This window comes from Epinephelus fuscoguttatus, linkage group LG18 (genome assembly GCF_011397635.1).
Source record: "Epinephelus fuscoguttatus linkage group LG18, E.fuscoguttatus.final_Chr_v1".
NCBI lineage: Eukaryota > Metazoa > Chordata > Actinopteri > Perciformes > Serranidae > Epinephelus > Epinephelus fuscoguttatus.
This window is the reverse complement of record NC_064769.1, coordinates 18,308,611-18,327,202: the sequence shown is the minus strand read 5'-3', so window position 1 is coordinate 18,327,202 and position 18,592 is coordinate 18,308,611. Positions and strand designations below refer to the sequence as shown.

At 41.1% G+C, this 18,592-nt stretch overlaps 1 protein-coding gene across 1 annotated transcript; it reads right to left on the bottom strand.

Annotated features, from left to right (window-relative positions):
- LOC125905979 (lymphocyte antigen 6G-like) lies at positions 1–7,852 on the bottom strand. Its single transcript, XM_049604333.1, has 3 exons — positions 7,596–7,852; positions 2,859–2,999; positions 1–775 (listed from the first exon to the last, which is right to left on the bottom strand). The coding sequence occupies exons 1-3, from the start codon at positions 7,663–7,665 to the stop codon at positions 588–590; spliced, it is 399 nt and encodes a 132-aa protein (XP_049460290.1). The 5' UTR covers positions 7,666–7,852; the 3' UTR covers positions 1–587.
- Between the last annotated feature and the right edge of the window lie 10,740 nt (positions 7,853–18,592).

Here is an 18,592-nt window from a genome sequence, read left to right as displayed (position 1 = left end):
CCAAGCTTAGCATTGAGAACTGGACAGCAAACTAAAAAACTTTAACTTTGCAAAGTAAATAGCCTGTGACTTTAAAAGAACACACTGCACACAAGGATTTGATCTTGATAAAGATAATGAACTGCTGAAGAGAGAAAACTGATTCATGTCATACAGAAGTAGTGGATGTAAGTCTTTATTAACCTGAAGTCAGTGTGTAGACTAACTGCATTGCTGATGCAAGGTGTCTTGGCTGAAAGCTTTTTATGAACTGACATTATGACTCTGACAAAGATCTTTCTTCCATGGCAACAAATGTCCCATAATATCCCATACTTCAAGTTAAATTTGAGTGAGTGGATGTGCACAATAAATTCACTGATGACTGCAAGCTGCTTCATCATTACTTTGATTATTCACAGGGTTATTTTGCCTTCGCTCTGACTGTATGTCCGAGCTAACAATGTGACAAAAGCTAAGGTGCTCACCAGTAACACCACACTGAGTAAAACTCTCATTCAACCCTAAACATGTGCAGCTAAGACATAAGAGTTGTTGTGTCTCCCATAGTCCACAGATGTGATGCTCCTCTCCAGGTTGACTCCATATCACAACCACATCCTCAGCAGCAAGAGGCTGAACAGTGCACAGATGTAGTGGAGCGTGCATGGATGCCAGGAGGGGGCGCTGTTACATAGATCTGAGTCACAGCAGTGGATGCGCACCCCTGGCAACTCGTGCTGCTGGCAGTGTCTGGATGTGGCACAACCGCTGGTCAGGACGATACCCAGGGCCGCTGGAGGGACAGGAGGGGGAGACAGCCAGTCAGTGAAGAGTGACGAGCTGGTGTTTGGCTCAGCAAGAAAAATAAATGCATATGTAAGCACCAAACACTGCAAGTGTGTAATGAGGAAGACATTTAGAGAGCTTAAAGGCACACTCTACACGTATGTCTTCACAGCTGAGAAACCAAGCCTCTGGCAAACGGAACATTTTGTCCTTTCCAGTGCACTTCCATGAAATTCAGACTATATGTAGGCTAAGTATGTATTTAAAATCAGTACCATCTTTATTTAAAAAAAAAAAAAAACCTCTATCTAAATCCAGAGAGCTGCAAATGACCTGAACATTCTCTCCCAACACTGTAATATACTCTGTGAGACATATAGATTGTTCTGAGTCCTTACAGCTTCAAACCAATGAAACTAAAGTGCATAATTTGGGTCTGAGAGCAGTGTAATCGGCAAGAGCGAAATCTAAACAAATGGGAGTTCTATACCTGAGTCAGCATCTCCACTATTTTTCAACTCAAGGTCTAGTGTAGGACACAGTAGCATCTAGCAGTGAGGATGCAGACCTGAAACTTCTCCAAGTGTGTAGAACTACGGTGGCTGACGCAAAAACGTGAATGTGTTTGATTTGTCAGTTCTGGGCTACTGTAGAAATAACATGGCGGATTCTGTGGAAGAGGACCCACTCTGTGTGTAGATATGGCTATAACGGCTTGTTCGACGGTATTTACAGGTGTTTATACACTAATAAATAAAAAAGTAATGAATATTATATAGCCTACTATTTCTGCCAATAAATGCCCTTACATCCTACACACTGGACCTTTAAGGTAGTTTCTGTGATGAGATTTGACTGGCACAATATCTCTGTCATTTATAATCCCCCAAAGCTGAAAACAAAGAGCGATCAGGTCAAGAGAGTAGCAAGGTCAACATGAAACGATTAACCTGTTTTCTTCAATTAAATTATAACGATCATTCGTGATGGTAAATTTGGTATTTTCCACCCTGGAACTCATATTCCCATGTTTTTGAGTCTAAATGTCTACTTGGAACAACAATTTTTGAAACTGGTACAATATTTGTGCTGCAGCCGGCATGTTGCCATGGGTGGTTACATTGCAGCCTGTTTCGCCACTGCCTGCTGCAGCACTCTCACTCAGTGCTGGACCAGTTTCAAAAATCATTTTTCCCATAATCATTTAGGCACAAGAACTAAAGATATTGAACTTACCTTTTTGTCTTGCCTATCTAGACATTTTTGCCAGTCAAAAACTTTTCACTTCAGTTATGGGTTGGAAGCAGCTGAAAAGTGAGAGGACGTTGCTCAGGAGAGAAGGACACTGGACTGGTTATGGATTAAGGACAGATGTCATGTTTTTGAGGACAAAGGGTAGAACTCTAAGACTCTTATGGAACTTTACCAGCATCTGTTAGATTTGGGTTTGGCGGGGTCACATGAAGATTAACAGGCTGACTGGCCACAGATTACCGCCAAGACACTGTTTTGAGATTTTGACCCACAAGTGCTTGTCATTGTGTTTCCGACAGGCCGTCGTCAGTCCTTTTCTGAGCTTGCTGTTTCTCCGAGCGCACGGAAAAGGTGCCTCATCAGCCCTTTCAACATGACTGGCTCCTTTAGACATCAAGCAAAGAAACAGCTGGATTGTCCACGCTTCCATGGATATCAGCAGAACTACTCATCTGACCATCACTCTCCTGTCATGGGTGTCCACATCCTCCATTTGACTTAACATCAAACAAGGAGTGACTTATAATTTACTCATCAAAGCACACCAAAGTGGGGTTATGTAACTATCCTCAGTGGAAGGAGCAATGGAATATTCACATCAGCGGACAAAGAACATTAACATGAAAGTATGATTAAAAGTGATTATGCCAATGTCCAGTGGCACGCCAGAGTGAATTCATCATGATTTTATAATCTCCCACCCCCCCACCATAAATATTCTACAAGTAAGTATCACACAGAGATGCATTAGCTCACTGGGTTAGAGGATAAAGAAGAGAGAAAACTGTGATTTCAGTTGATTAGTCATTAAACATTGGTCACGGAGGTTTACTCACTGCTCTCTGTCTTGATGCAGAAACGGTGTTTGAAGCCTTTGTGCGAGTGGGTGCAGGTGATGACCTCTGGGTTGGAGCAGCCCACATCCACGTACCTCTGGCCCTGGATGATGTTGCAGCCATAGCACTGCAGACCCTGGACTGCAGGGGACACACAGAACAGCCCATGACAACTTGTTAGGGTGCAATTTAAGATGATGTGGCAGCATGTTTGTGGAGAGCCACTGCGATGCATAAGCAATGGCGCCTTTGCTGCTATTTGGGGGCTATGGAGGAAATAGCATACAGTGTACACAGATACTGTCCAGGCAGGAGACCCACACAGGACCTATGGCAGGGGTGTCCAAACTTTCTGAATGGGGGTCAGATTAAATAATGTGAAAATACCTGGGAACCAGCTGCTTCTTACACCATATGGACTATTAACAAAAAAATACAAATGCAAACATACAAATGAGCCAAATGCAACAGTTTCATATAACTTTTCGCCACTCCTGAAAGTGGTGGCTCTTGCTGACAACTTTACACTTTTTTGCTGTTGCCATGTTTGCTACATAGCAGGAAATGTCTGTTGCTAAAGGTAACCATTAATTTGGTTGTTTACTGTCTGTTTATGAAAACACAGTAGTTCCACCTGCATAGTTCCTACATGGTGCATGTCTTCAAACTGTATCATGGTCCTGCCATTGTGAGGTTAATGTAAAAAATTGGTCTGTGGGCCGGTCTTTGGACATGCCTGACTGATGGTGACCCTAGGTGCTGCTCACACCACCATTGTAATTATCAATATAAAGATTTAAAGATTTAAATTTCAAATAAAAGGAAGAAAGATTTGGAAAATGAAGACATTAGCCTGTGTCTTGTCTGGCACAGATTTATTCTATATCCAAAAACTCTTCATTGGTGGGCAGGACACTTGGAAACACAGAGATTAAGTAGTATTGATAAAACAACATAAAGACTACAAAATGGAACCCAAAGGTGGTCCAGTGAATAGGCCCTCCCAAAATTTGGTTTACTCCATAGGTTTACTCATGTCAATGCATACATGTAGATTAGGAGAGACTTTCTCAGTGGAGGGGGCTACACAGGCACTATCATCTATATTATTATTTTAACAGGTGATGGTTGGCCTGGCTCCTTCAGTGATGCTAGCTACCTCTTGGCTAAGAGGAATGTTAGCTGTAACATTAGCCTCCTGGCTATCATTTGCCTCTTTAGCCTGGCTTGGAACAGCTTTCTGAGCTGACTGAAAAATGTTGGTCATTTCATCATTATGTGAGTTTAAATCCCTTTTCAGCTCCTTCATCTTCTCCTCCTTTCTATACTGGCATCAAAATGTATGTGCAGGTTGTGGCATAGCAAGGAAATTCACTCACTATTCACTATCTAGGCCTAAATGTTGTTTTAGAATTAGATGTTTTTTTTCCCAGTTGCATATAAAAAAATGACCCAAACTATTTTTGTGAGGGTGGGGTTTCATTATTAAACAGGGTACATTTTACTAAAGCAATAATGAATATTGTACAACGTAAATTTGTTGTTTAAATGAGCAATGGCGAATATTTTATTTCAAAATAAAATTTGATTATCATTATAGCATACATAGCTTATAGCCCTCCTAGCGACTCAGCCTCAGAAAGCTTGCCCTTATTTACCCCCTTGTGAGTGGCCCTGAATGTGTGTCATATTGGGTTGCACAAGCATACCTTTGCTATGCGTCCATCAGCTTGTCTGTGTCTAGAACTTAAATGAATTTAACTAAAGTTTCAAGACTGTAACTTCTTAATTTGTTGCTGATGACACATTTAATTTTACTTTTTTTGGCTAGTGCTTTGACACATTTGGCATCACATTAAATAAAACTGACTATTGCTGCTGGATTACATCCAACCTAATCAGATCCACCTATGTTGGTAATGCTGGGATATTGCTGCTTTAGAGCTTAACTTTTCCAAGTTGCACCCAAACAACCACTTGACTCCAAATCTCTGTCAGAAGCATCTACATTAACTGTGATTCAATTAAAAATAATCTTTATAGCAACCAGATGTAGACTTAAATTGCAGTATCACAGCCCTTCTCCCTGAAGCTATGCAGCACATAAACAGTGCAAATGAGCTAATTTTAAAGTGATGCCTCAGTTCAACTGTAACAGCATCTTGCATGGTATTTTGAGAGAAGTACATCTCAAAGGGATCAAGATTCCTTCTAAACAATTCACGGTTCAAACAAGGACCATTGCTTTGGAGTTTGATATTTGTTCTCATCTTGACGGTACTCAACTGCTCCTCTCCTCTCCTCTCCTCTCCTCTCCTCTCCTCCAGTGTGTGCTTAAGGGTGACTCACCCTCAGTAGTACACCCCATCCCAAGCTGTCTGCCTGCCAGCTCCAGCTTGTGATCTCAAAGCCATGTCTCCACCACTCAGCACCCTATAAGTGGTGGAAGCTACAGCACAGAGAGAGGGACTCGAGAGAGACTAAATCAACATGCAGCTAAATTATGCTGTTTACACTTCCTTCTCAACTGGTGCCTAAAAATCACCAGTTAACATAATCATTTGCCAGAATAGGTTTGGTCCCCATGCTGCTAAAAGAGGAGCTGGCACACATTAGATCATCATACAATTGGGGATTTTTAAAGCACATCTTTTCAGAAACAAAATTTTCCAAAGACCTCTTTCATCTTTGGTTCCCTTTTCTCCCGTGTCACTGTCTCAATGCCTATCTCTCTCAAGAAAGTAAGGCTAAGCCTAAACAGAACAAATCCACCAGAGCTTAAAGGGATTGTCCACAGATTCAGACCCCTCACACACCTGTGCCTGACCTCCAAAATCCCACACACAAGATGGAAGATCAGCTTTGGCTGAAACCAATCCTCCCTCTTTATCTGTGCAGCCCTGTGGACTCAGTGCGAGGGCAGAGAGCGGACGCGAGCCTCTTGCCGCCTCTGCTCTGTTAAATAGCCCACCAAAAGCTCTGATGGAGCTTTCAGGAGCAAACTAATCCCAGGCAAATGCTCTTACAAAAATCACTTTAGAAATCTGCTGGAATCAATGTAAAGCCTCACAGGGACAGAGAGCACATGCCAGCCTTTAGGGGATGTGTCATACTCCCCTGCTGGTGATACACTATGCAGTCAAAGCTCTTATAAATATTGGAGTATGTCATTAGAGCTGGGTAATGGTTGTGGAAATACAACACAGCGGAATGGTCATTTACATCTGGCAAACAACCTGATCAATCAATTTACTGTGATGTTATGTTGTTGCACACCACACTCGTGAAACACTGAAAAGCTGCCCGATGTGAGCATTTGCCAACATAATGAGGACATACTGGAAAGACTTCCAGCTTTCATGGCACAAATGCAATTTATCATAACCAGAGCCCGTGCCAGTATGCATTGCAAATGTTGATTAACTCTGTATATATCAAAATCTATCATTACCTAAATTTAATCTTATCCATTATTGGTATTGAGTACATTTAACATGCAAATTTGCCGGTGAAGCTCATCTGCATCTCAACACTGAGCCAATTACATTCATTACAATATTATATGTATTTTTTCTGGGAAACATTTCAAGAAGAAGGCACCTTGAATGAAAAAGTAAGCAGCATACAGAGGACAAACAAAACATGATTTTAAGAATTATCATAAGAACATTTGAATTTAATTCAGAAAAGGTCACCACTGCTCGCCTGTCTCATTATGTATTATGTTTTGCTTTTTCAGTGGGGCTTAAAATGAAGTTATGCTCAAAATGAGCTTTTAGGGCACCATAAACATATTATACTAATTATGAATTCAAGATGATTACTGTAATCATGCATTATGTAACACATAATAGGTATTAAATTGTGTGCTATTATGGTATTAAGCTCACTGTCCTCTGGCGTTGTTGTTCGATGGTTATGGTTCAGTGCACCACCTTATTATTGACACCTTTTTTGACTTTCTGTGTAGCTTTGAACAGAAATAACATTCATTTGAAAATTAGAGACATTAGTCTATAATACACTGCAGTTACAGCTATGCCAGCTATTTGTTGCCTCATAGATTTTGCCCTATTGATCATCATTAGTCTGGCCAGGAGCTCTCTTCGCCCTCTGGTCTGGAGTTGGGATCAGAGGTGATCTGACTCAGACCGAATACTGAGATATAAATCAAGCAAAGCAGGATCTCCGCACACAACAGCACCCCAATTTCTTCTTGTTTTGCCCCCAGTGAAACAAAGGTTGCAGCCAAGCCGAATCAGGTCAATCTTTATTGCTCTGTAGGGAAATTTAGTTTGCCACCTATGGCTATCACCTATTGTTGGGAGGCATAGATTTGAACTCCCAGGTCAATTAAATGCAGAACAAAGGCATATTTATTGGAGTCACCTTTCAACAGGGTTGTTCATTATATTAATGTGATCCATACAGTTGGTTTTGGTCTGGAGCATTTGCCAGCCCATTTCTTATCATTCTACTGCTGCGTTGTTTTAATATTTTGCAAATGTTGTAAGTTGATTTTTTACAGTACTTTACTGTATTTATGACACATTTGTATACAGCGTATTGTCTGTATGGCTGTACATTAATGTTATTGATTGCTTTGCCTGTAAACGGCTTGTGTAGGTGAGGATTACACACACACACACACACACACACACACACACACACACACACACACACACGTACTACATATTTCTCCATACATTTCAACACCAAAAATATCATCCTACTCACCCTGTTTCAAGCAGAGTGTCCAAACCAAGATAATTCCAAGCCCATACACCAGCCAGGTGTGTAAAGTCATGGATGCAGCACAGTAGTGACGGTCAGTGGTCAGTGCTGGAGCAGAGAGAGCCTGAGATTTCCTCTGCTCTCATCTAACAGTCCACCAAAACAGACAGAGAGAGAAGCCTAACAGAGGTCCCACTTTCCAAAGCCCGAGCAGCCCGAGTGTCTCTCTCCACCCCAGCCTCAGCGAAGCTCACGCAGTGTGTGAGTTAACTGCCAGTGAGTGTCCAGTGAGAGGGGGAGCCAACCATCCAGGCAGTCAGTCAGCTCAGCAGCCAGTCAGGCAAAGAGATGAGGGGGAGGAAGATAAATGAGTGAGGGAACTAAATAAATGAATGTCTTCCTCAGCGGTCTCCTCACGTCCTGAGGAGAAGCTGGGGAAAGAAGTGGTTTGATCATGAGAAGGAAAAAAAAATCTCTTCTCTCATGTCATCCCATGGAGAAAAAAAAATTAAAGCACCACTTTCTCTCATCAGGGAGATGAAAACAAACAGTGTAGCAAGTGGTCCTTTTCCAGTTGGGTGAAAACACATCAATCAGGATTAATTCATGATTGATAATACATCACTTCTAATAATAGCCCTATCACAATGTGTTAAAAGCCCAGGCTCTAAATGGGATGGCACACCAGGGGGGCCAGGTTAGCGTGTACATGAGCAAGTGCATGTGTGTGTCTCTCAGCGAGGGAGCGTTGCCAAAGGACACACACACACACACACACACACACACACTTTCCCAATAGGGCAGGTTATCTCTGCTCTGTGTATCACTGAGCTTGCACACTGGGGAGAAAATTCTATCTAATCAAGAATTAAAGAGTAAATCCTTTCTTAGAGACTGTAATGCCGGAGGATAAGGCAGGCTTTGCAGTAAGCCTTCGTTCCCTCCCCACCCAAAGCAACATATGGTCCAGCCTGATAGATGGCTGCCAATGATCGCTGTCATTCATATTAAGACATATTTAGAGTGACAAGTGCAGATTTCTCCACATAAGTTTTGATTACAGTGGATTGCAGACAAGCTATTTTTTTCATCAGCTCTCATTTACAGAGCAAACAATGCCCAATCATGTCCTGCAGTTCATCTTTTTGTTTTGTCCCTGCACACACACACACGCACACGCACACACACACACACACGTGCCTCTTTTCATTTGTAAGTGTGTGCAGCTGTGTGTGAGTTGTGTCTCCACGCTGTGCTTTTATTCATGAGTCATTTTGTTTGTGTGTGAGTGTGTGTGAAAGAAAAACAGGGCGAGGGAAGAGAAATGTCAGCAGTGTGTACTATCTGTGTGAAGCATATGGTACGTAGGGAGGGTCATGTGGACAGTTGTGTGTGTGTGCGCAGGAGGAGGTGAGGAGGAAAAGATGCTGTTTTAAGCTTAGTTTTAATCGATATTCCTGCGTGTGCGTGCGTGTGCGTGTGCACGTGCACAATGCAAATGCAAACCTTAAAGGAATAGGAGTCTGACATTTTGGAAAAATACACTTATTTGCTTTCTTTCTGGGACTTAAATAGGGAGACTGATACCACTCATGAAGTGTAGCTTAACATAAGGACTGACACTGTCTGTCTACTAGCACTAAAGCTCACTGATGCACTTGTGTCTTTCTTTGTTTTTTGCACAGATTTAACAAATGAATGATAACTTATGCATTTTTAAATCCTGAACTCCCTTTCCCAAATTCACCACTGGTGAAACAGATTACAATGCAACCACTCAGGGAATTTGGCGCCATCAGTATATGTCCACATTACGTTGTTTTTGCCACTGACAGGCTCAGATTATAATTCAAAGTGTCTGATTACATTGTGGAAAGGACTCTACAGAGAAAGAGCTTTTTATTAAAGAGTAAGACCATTTTTTTTTTTTTTTTTTTACCAGAAACAGCCCCAAAAATGCTATCACTAAACCCACCAGACTCCATTTAAATAAACAGTAATTTTAGCATTGTTGGAACTGTGAAAAGATGAACCAAGACAGTTTTTGTGTGTTTTATTTTGTTTTTATTGATTGTAAATGAAGTGTGTTTTAAAATGATAAAATTATCATTCACTAAATGGAGTTTAGTGGGTTTGGTGAAAGCGATTTTGGGTCTGTCTCTGCACCACATTCTCACTCAGACTTCGTCACATATCAGTATCTCTTTCAAAATAAACACACCATAAACACACTATAAACAACACAAATTGACATTTTTTTCCTTCAGCAACCAACCCATGTGGTTGGGTTTAGGCAACAAAAACATAGACTTAGGTTTAGGAAAACTGAACAGGGTTTGGCTTTATAATCTCACATGACACAAACACCTCTTTCCCGGGTGAAAGTCAGTGTTTGTTGGACCCATCCAACATCTCTCCCACCCGCCCAACTCAGACTTCCACTGTCTTATTCTCATTCTTGTCCCATCGTGTTTACCCCTGGCGTGGCTGGGCACTGTTAAATTATAAAGGTGGCCTGCCGTGTATCATGCCAACGTTAAAGGACAGCTTTTTTGTTGGCGTCTGAAGCCACTAGTCACTGCCCAAGCATTGAATTTCAACGACTTCGGAGCGAGATCAGGTTGGTCTTTGATCAAACAAAAAAGATCTCTTTAACAAAGAGGTCTATCTCTACAGGGATCCTTTCGGTGATCCTCTCAGTAGCAAAAACAAACACTTTTAGTGGACATAAATTGGCAATGCTGTATGCCCTAAAGTGCTCCATTGCAGCCAGTTTCAAAGCTGCTGGCTGCAGCACTCTCTAGACCAATTTCATAAATTGTTGTCTACATTATTCACTTTGATACAAATATGGGCAAATAGGATCCAGGTTGAGAAGTACCAAAGTTACCCTTTAATTAGTAAGGGTGCTAGTACACAAATTTTGTAACCTTTGGGCAGAGCCAGGTTAGCTGTCTCCAAATGTTTTCCAGTCTCCGTGCTAATGAGTTAACCAGCTTCCGGCTGTAGCTTCAATTTTAGCCCACAAACATAAGAATAGAATAAATCTTTTCTTCTTCTCTGCCAGGAAGAAAAAAATGTTTACAAACTTTTGCTTGAACATGAACTCTTCCCATAATAAAAGCCTTATCTTGTGGGATGTATAATTCTAAAAGTAACATCACATTTGGCATGCACACTCACAAAAACACACACCCACACACCCACACACCCGCACAACTCAACATCCAGCGATTTCCATTTGTCACGGACATGGGTGAGGAATGTATAAAGTGTAATTTTCATATTGCACCCACACCACCGAACTGAGTGGTGTGAAGCATGAAAGGGCAGTTCTTGTAGAAGTCCTAGTGCTGATGTGCAGATACAATTTTTGTCTCGACCTTTTTTCCTCTTTCCCCATCCTACAGCTCTTGTTCATTTATATTCTGCTGAGCTGCTTGAGCCTTTGAGTGATAAATCCATGAAAGAGAGAGTGAGGGAAGGACAGATTCGGAGGGGGAAGAGCGGGAAGAGGAGGTCCGGCAGTACTACAATGATGAAAGTGAGTCTTTCCCAAGCTGCTCCTGACTTATCTTATGACACACAATAGCTGCTTTAAATACCCTTGAAGTCCCCTGCAGTGGCTAGTTTGGAGTGACAGTGACAAGAATAGGGAAGGCTACATGGCTTTAAATTCTTGATGAAATTGCAATTAAGACACCAGAAGAAGAACTGAGCCCGCGGCTGTGCAAGCAACGACCAAAAAGAAACAACAAGGATGTGAAGAGGAAATACATGAAAAGTTAATTCTGCTCTGTGAGCTTTAATTCTGGGCATCTGTCATCACATATAACCCTCCCCTAAAAGTGTAGAGGAGATGAAACTGAAAATGGCCATTAAGTCTCGTGTATTAACCACAGCCCAGCGGGTTCTCTGCAGCTTTAATGAGCAGTAATCCAGTAGTGTTTGACCACAATACTCTCCAACATGGAAAGATATTCTGCAGGGTATGTGCAGCTAAATCAAAACAAAAGTCCAGAAAGTGCACGGAGATCAGCGAGGTTTGAGACTTCTCTTTCAGGGACTTTGATGCCCTCCGGTTTGGCTGTTTGGAGAAATCCTCAGGGGTCTCTTTCGCTTCTCTTTAAGGACAGTTTTTGTGCTTTTGTCACATGTCCTGTGATTATCGCCTTAATGCTGGCACTTGCTGTAAGATTAACTGCTGAAGCCTTGAAGGGAAACTGCCTTTTAGCACCCAGAATATCAAGTAATTGAAAGTTTGACCGGATGTATGTGCCTCTGCAGTTTTACACTAAAGGGAGTGCAAAGCTGGATTCTCCTTATACAGCAAAGGAGACGTCTCAGCAAAAGGCTAAGCTCCAGTTGTGGGAATGTAAGCACTTCTGAATTTCGCTTTATTACTGTTTAAACGATGACCCCCCCAGCATTTTTGTTACAATGCACTGGTTTACTACATGAGTTTACAAAATATACTCTTTCTATTTGAGGAGTTACTCCATAGGATACAATGCATTTCTTTTGCTTCATGTGAGTTCATATTCAATAGACAAATTGTGACTGATACATTCCCACAATTTAATAAAATGTCAGCTTGTTTCTTGTGCAATCATTTTTGAATGCAGGAGCACAAATTATTCCACTATGCTCTCTATCTTTGTGCATATGATGATGTTGTAAATCAAAAATCATACAATTTTTACAGACTGCATTCCACCCAATGCCAATTCAATGACCTAATAAGCTACTTTCTCCCCTGATGGGTAAGTGGAAGGTCCACAGAAACTACCGGGTTAACATAATTATACGTCTTCTCAAGCATGTAAGCGTTGCTCCTCTTAGCCTCTTATCAGCCCATGGCAACTTAAGACGCACGGTCCAATCAGTGGCCTCGTATTTTGTGCATGGCTGCTCCATCTCCCTGCCCAGCAGCCCCAAGGGTAAAGCCCAGAGGCCCTCTCACCATCTGCTGCTGCCACTGGGGGTGGCACGATCACATTCGCAGTGCCATGCCAGCGCAGTGAGCCTAAGACCAGGCTTTGACCCTTTCATCCACTGCCCTGAGACCCACTGCCTTGAGACCCACTGTCTTCCTCACCAGGTTGTTCACAGCTACATGATGCACTCTGGTTACGATCCAGGGGCATATTCTGTATTGGACTTGCAGAAAAATATTGGCTTTGATTTAATGGAACAGTGTTACAGACTGCAACCAGCTGCAGCTACTCCAGAATTCTGCCAGTGTTCATTGTTCAGGACATTTTTTACCTGGGGCTGAATTATCCTCAGAGGTCTCTTCCTCTCCAAAACAAATAGATCTGGTGATTAAAACTGGTAACTGAATAAAACATTTTCATGTTACAAATCAATGTTTCCCCTACACTGTTTGGGGGTATCTGCAGCAGAAGTCTTCCCCTCTCCTAAACAAACGTACCCTGTGATTTAAACTGCTGAAAACACTGAATAAAGCAGTTTCACGTTAATGTGATTTGTGATTTGTGATTTTCAGCCAGTGTTTGATTTGTCCGTTCTAGGCTACTGTAGAAACATGACGGTGCAAGATGGCAATTTACATATGGAGCAATCTTGCTATATATATAGAAATAAAAGCTCATTCAAGAAAACCCAACAACTCTTATTTTGAGGTGATTATACAGTAATGAAAACATAATATTATACGACATTATATTTCTGCTAGCATATCCCCCTAAATCATACACACTGAATCTTTAATGCACAGCCTAGCTGAGTGAAAAAACATTTGAAATGTTTGAAATCCATACACAGATTTGAGATTAGACTACGGAATTGCATCTCTGTGTTGAAATATGTGTTACAGTTTCTACAGTCACAGCTAATCTCACATTTCACAAGTGGGATATAATCATTTCATGGGATGCAACTCCAAAGCCAATATTTCCTCTTATACAGCTATTTCAAACTTTTTGAGGAGCTGTTATCAGATTTCCGAGATTAATTTGCCCCCTGGATGTACAGCGGCTGGCGTGGAAAATCAAACCAGCATTTGAAGGCTTGCTGGAGGGACATGCCTGATATGCTGCAGCACATCACTCGCAATGCTAATTGGATGTTTGGACTATTTTTAAAAGGTCCACTGAACCCACGGCCAGCCCTTTTAAAGAGCGGTTGATAAATAATTAAATCGACACAGATAGAGTAGAAGAATATTTAACTGCTACCCCCATTTAAAGGCTTAGCTTTACAAACCATCAGCTCAATAATCTCTTAATTTAAACATCCACCCCAATCTCCAAGGCTTAGAGGCAGCATCTGCTACACACACTCTGCTGAAGAACATCTTTACAAAAATCCAACCTGAGACATGTTGACATCTGTTTTCCTAATGACTTTCATTTAGTGCCCATTTAGTCACTGACTGCTTAGCGAACTATTTGTGTACAATCTAAATCCACGATATCACTGACACATTCTACATCACAGGTTTTTGAAAGGTCAGATACTCTGCTGTAAGTCTCCTATAGCTCAGTATGCAGCTTAGTTCGGCCTACATTAAGTATTAAATATGTCATGTATCATGTGGGCTATGTCTGTCATTTATAGATCTTATCATTATACTTTGTGGAATCAATGGCAGAGCTCTCTGTGGATATGTAAAAGGTGGAGTGTTATCAGGCCACGCTCCAAACAGGAACATCAAAACATGCTACTCTGTTTTTGTTCATAGCCCATGATACACATTGACAGAAACAGAAACTGCCTCATGAATAATAAGCAATGTCAGAAAATGAACTCATGTGGAGCGTGATTCAGCCGCATGTTTTCAACATGAGGGCTCGACATAGTGAGAGTTAAGACACTGCCAGGAGCTTTGGAGGCTGACCTGATAGCACACTGATGCCAACACCCGCTTTACTTGAATGCCAAGTCGAAAACACCACAACTTTGCCATCGCTGCCAGCTCCATATCTTAATCCCCCTCGGGCTTTATCACTTAAATCACCTTTAAAAACAAAAAGCAGATCCTATAGGTGGCTCTCGGCACCTATTGCATGTGTGTCATCCCCTCTCAGCTCCCTGAACAGATTTGGCTCACGGCCATCGCAGCCAGGCTCTGTGAGGGAATATGAATGGCATTAGCTCCGGGCTGTTGCCATGGTGTTGACTTATTTACTGTACATCAGCCCACTGACTTCAAACAGCGCAGTACACGTTTTGGCTGCCATATTAGTGTCAGTGTTATCATCCAAAGGACACATTTCCACTGGGTGATTTAAAAAATTAAACTGTGGCTGCTCATAAACAACAGAAAGTTATGAGCTCATGCAAAAAGTCCTGTAAGCTGTAGAAATACTGACCAAAAGAAGATGTGCATTATTACAATGTAATAAATCAGCTCCACATTTAATATACTGGTTTTCATTAATGATACACGTTCTAAAAAATTCTGATGAGATGAAGACAGAAACAACATTTAATAAAAATGGGAAGAAAAACATTGCTGAGATTTTTCCTAATATTGGTTTCTAATGAGTAACATACTTAGCATCTCATTTCATTTAGGTTTTTAATGTTTTGGGCAGCTGTGTTCTTGAGCAGCAGCTGGCCTCACATTGTAATGAAATCACATGCAGGAACGTCACTTAGATTTACTTTTGCCCAATAATTAATATGTTCGAAAGCAAGGCCGTAGCTATGGACTCAAAATTATATTATATTATTTATCCTAAGAAAATACAGCTGTAGCATATACTATACACATATGCAATAAACAAAAGCTACTAGTGTCTACATAAATTACACATGCACATAAATGACTGACACTTTGCTCAGATAAATTTCACATAATTAAACCATTAACATAAGCTGAATATACCTGTGAGCTGTGTTCTTTTGGGATATGGCAACACCATTTGGACAAACCACATGCAAAACTGCAGTAGTACTAGAACAAAGCGACAGACAGTGAAGCTGAAAAACAAACATGCAAAGGTTGGCTCCAAAACAGACTAAATCCCCCAGACACCCATGTTAAAATGCCCAGATTTATTGCACAAATAAACACGTTTCCACACTGGTACAAAAATGGTTTTGGTCTCTATAGCTAATTTCAACACTCATGACAACAGTACAGGAGGTGAATATTTTTTTTAATCACCCTCCCATTTACATTTTATTAAGGCCCAAAGGTATGCATATTGAGGGGGCTGCTTGAGTGACAGACTGTCTGCATAACTGTGAGTCAGACCCACCCCTTGCTCCTCCACAGCTCCACCCTCTAGTCCAAATATGGTCATTTCTGGCTCCATAAAAAAAACCAAGATGGCAACCATGGCAACAGCCAAAATGCCAAACTCAAGGCTTCACAACGGGAGTCCACAAACCAATGGGTGACACTGCAGTAGCTACGGCCAGCATTATACGGGCTATGACTAGACCCACAAGTAATAATGGCAATATGTTAAGTTTAACTATTTATGATTACATTTGGTTATTATTGTATCAGACAGTGGAATACGCCCCTCCAACATTTTTACGTGTGGCCCACATGGGTAGTAAATGAGCTGAAAAACGGGCCCCATGTGGCATTATCCAAGGGTTCCATAGTGGTGCCATGCCAATTGGTTTTACCCAAGTTGGCCCCAGATAAGATGCCCATTTTGGGCCCATACCCACTTGGTGCCCAAGTAGCCATAGCGTAATTGGCATGGGACCATTGTGGAACCCATGGACATCCCATATAGGAACCATTTTTCAAGCTCATTTACTTACTACAGGGGGCTGATATAGAAATGGTGACTGCATTGGTACCCTGCCTTTTTTTTTAGATATTTTTGGGGGCTTTTTAGCCTTTAATGGACAGGACAGAGAAGCTGGGGGGGGGGGGGGGGGGGCAGGCAGCAAAGGGCCACAGGCTGGAGTCGAACCCGGCCGCTGCGGCAACAGCCTTGTACATGGGGCGCCTGCTCTAGCACAAAGCCACCGGTGCCCTGTACCCTGCCTTTGAATAGCTTTTTTTTTTTTTTAAATTTATTTCTATTATTTATATTTTTATTTATTGTCCTCCCCAGTGTATATTATAATTATGGCCTTGCTTGGAGGTGAATGCGTGGATTACAGGAGGCTTCAGAGGACACATTTTGATAAAATAACTTATACTAAACCATTTTAGGCAAAATCAGTACAGGAACCCAAGTGAGAAACTTGTATTTAATCCCCCTTCACAGATTCAACCAGATTCAAGGCTGTCAAGCGAAGATATTCCACATAAGCTTTCACAGGACAATATTTATGAATGGGGGAAGAGCTTTGTTTTGTTACATCATCTGTAATGGTATTATGTGACAAGGAATGATGAAACACAGATTTGTGTGAAACACAAACACTATTCAAAAAAATGACACAATAGTTGAGCACATGTGTAATAAATATGGCATTTGAGGACAGAATCCTAAAATTAGCACAGTGCATAAAGCCTGCTGAAACCTAGTGATTCTGTCTTTGAGCTTATGTTTGTGCAGTGGACTAAAATCTGTTTTTTTTTGTAGAAACCTCGTAGCATATTTCAGGATTCCAGTAGCATAAGTGTGACAGTTGTTGCATGGATGGGTAGGCTTTGCCTGCCAAAATGTCCTATGCAGTCACTTCAGGAAAAGTTACGCAACATAAAAGAAAAGCTCTGATTGCACCGTGAGTTTTGAGTTATATAAATATATAGTCATCACAATAAAGGCATGTTAGGGCAAGGTATTCTACATGTCTAAAGAAGGTTCTTCAGTTTGCTCAGACAGATAAAACGAAAATAGATTATTCTGCAAAATGTGCAACCTAATGACCTTAATTTGAGATTACAGCACAGTGTTACACTGGGAACTGCAAGACATGGGTACTGCCAGCTCCTTTTGTCACATCATGCTCTACAGACATAGAAATGACAAATCTGGGTTATATATTATTAACAAATGTAGATAAAGGGGTTGATGAATAAAATAATCCAAGTCAAAGTTAATGCAGTTCATGTAACTCATAAGACAAATAATGTTTATCGTGTTATCTGCTTGTACATGACTTGTCCCTGTTCTCACTTGAACAATTTCAGTGTTCAGCTGGTTCAAATAAAACAAAGAGATAATTATCATGGCAAAGATTTTGAATTTATATATACTGACTGAGGGAGGGAGATAAAGCACCTCCTGCGATTAAATCAGTATTGGACTGTGTATAATACATCTCAGCATCAGAGACGTTGCTGCAGAAAATTAGGGTGTAATTGAGATTCAAAAAAAGACTCTGCTACGAGACATCTGTGCCAGCCTTTCAAGTGCACACACAGAGATGCTAACACAATATAAGATGCAGCAGGGCGAGGATGCTATATGTATGCTCTCTCTCATAAATCAGTTGAAAAGCAACATTTCTCTCTGGTATTTGTGCAATAAATAGATAGATAAACAGAGAGAAGAAACTTAGAGTAGATGTCACTCTGCTTTTGCAATAACAGATTAAATACTATAAACAGAAATGAGGCAGTTTGACAAGATATAAAAAGCACATGAGATCCTAAGTGCAGGTTTTTTAAAGATGAACCAAAAGAGCCTGACATCTGCAGATCAGAGTATGGGATAGTGCCCCTCTGTTTCTGTTCGCCAGAGCTTATAGATTTCAAACAAAATATCTTCACAGAATTAATGAAGTTAATTTGAGGAGAATTGAAAAAGCAAGACCGGAACATTGTGTGATATGATTAGATTTAGCTGCTGCATTATTGGCTTTGAAGTATGGTTCATCCAATGTGCATCCTTTATGAAGAAATGAGACATTGTTACATCAGCAACTATATGAAGAGGTGTTATAAAGAGTTAAAGATGATAGATATATCACACAGCCTACAATATATTGGCATAAGAGGAAGTGGAGCTGGAGTAACATAATGTTATAAGACTATTTAGCAGCACACGCTCTGTGGCAGTAGGTGGCGGTGTTGAGCTTTACGCAACACACCAGACCGGAAGAAGAAGACG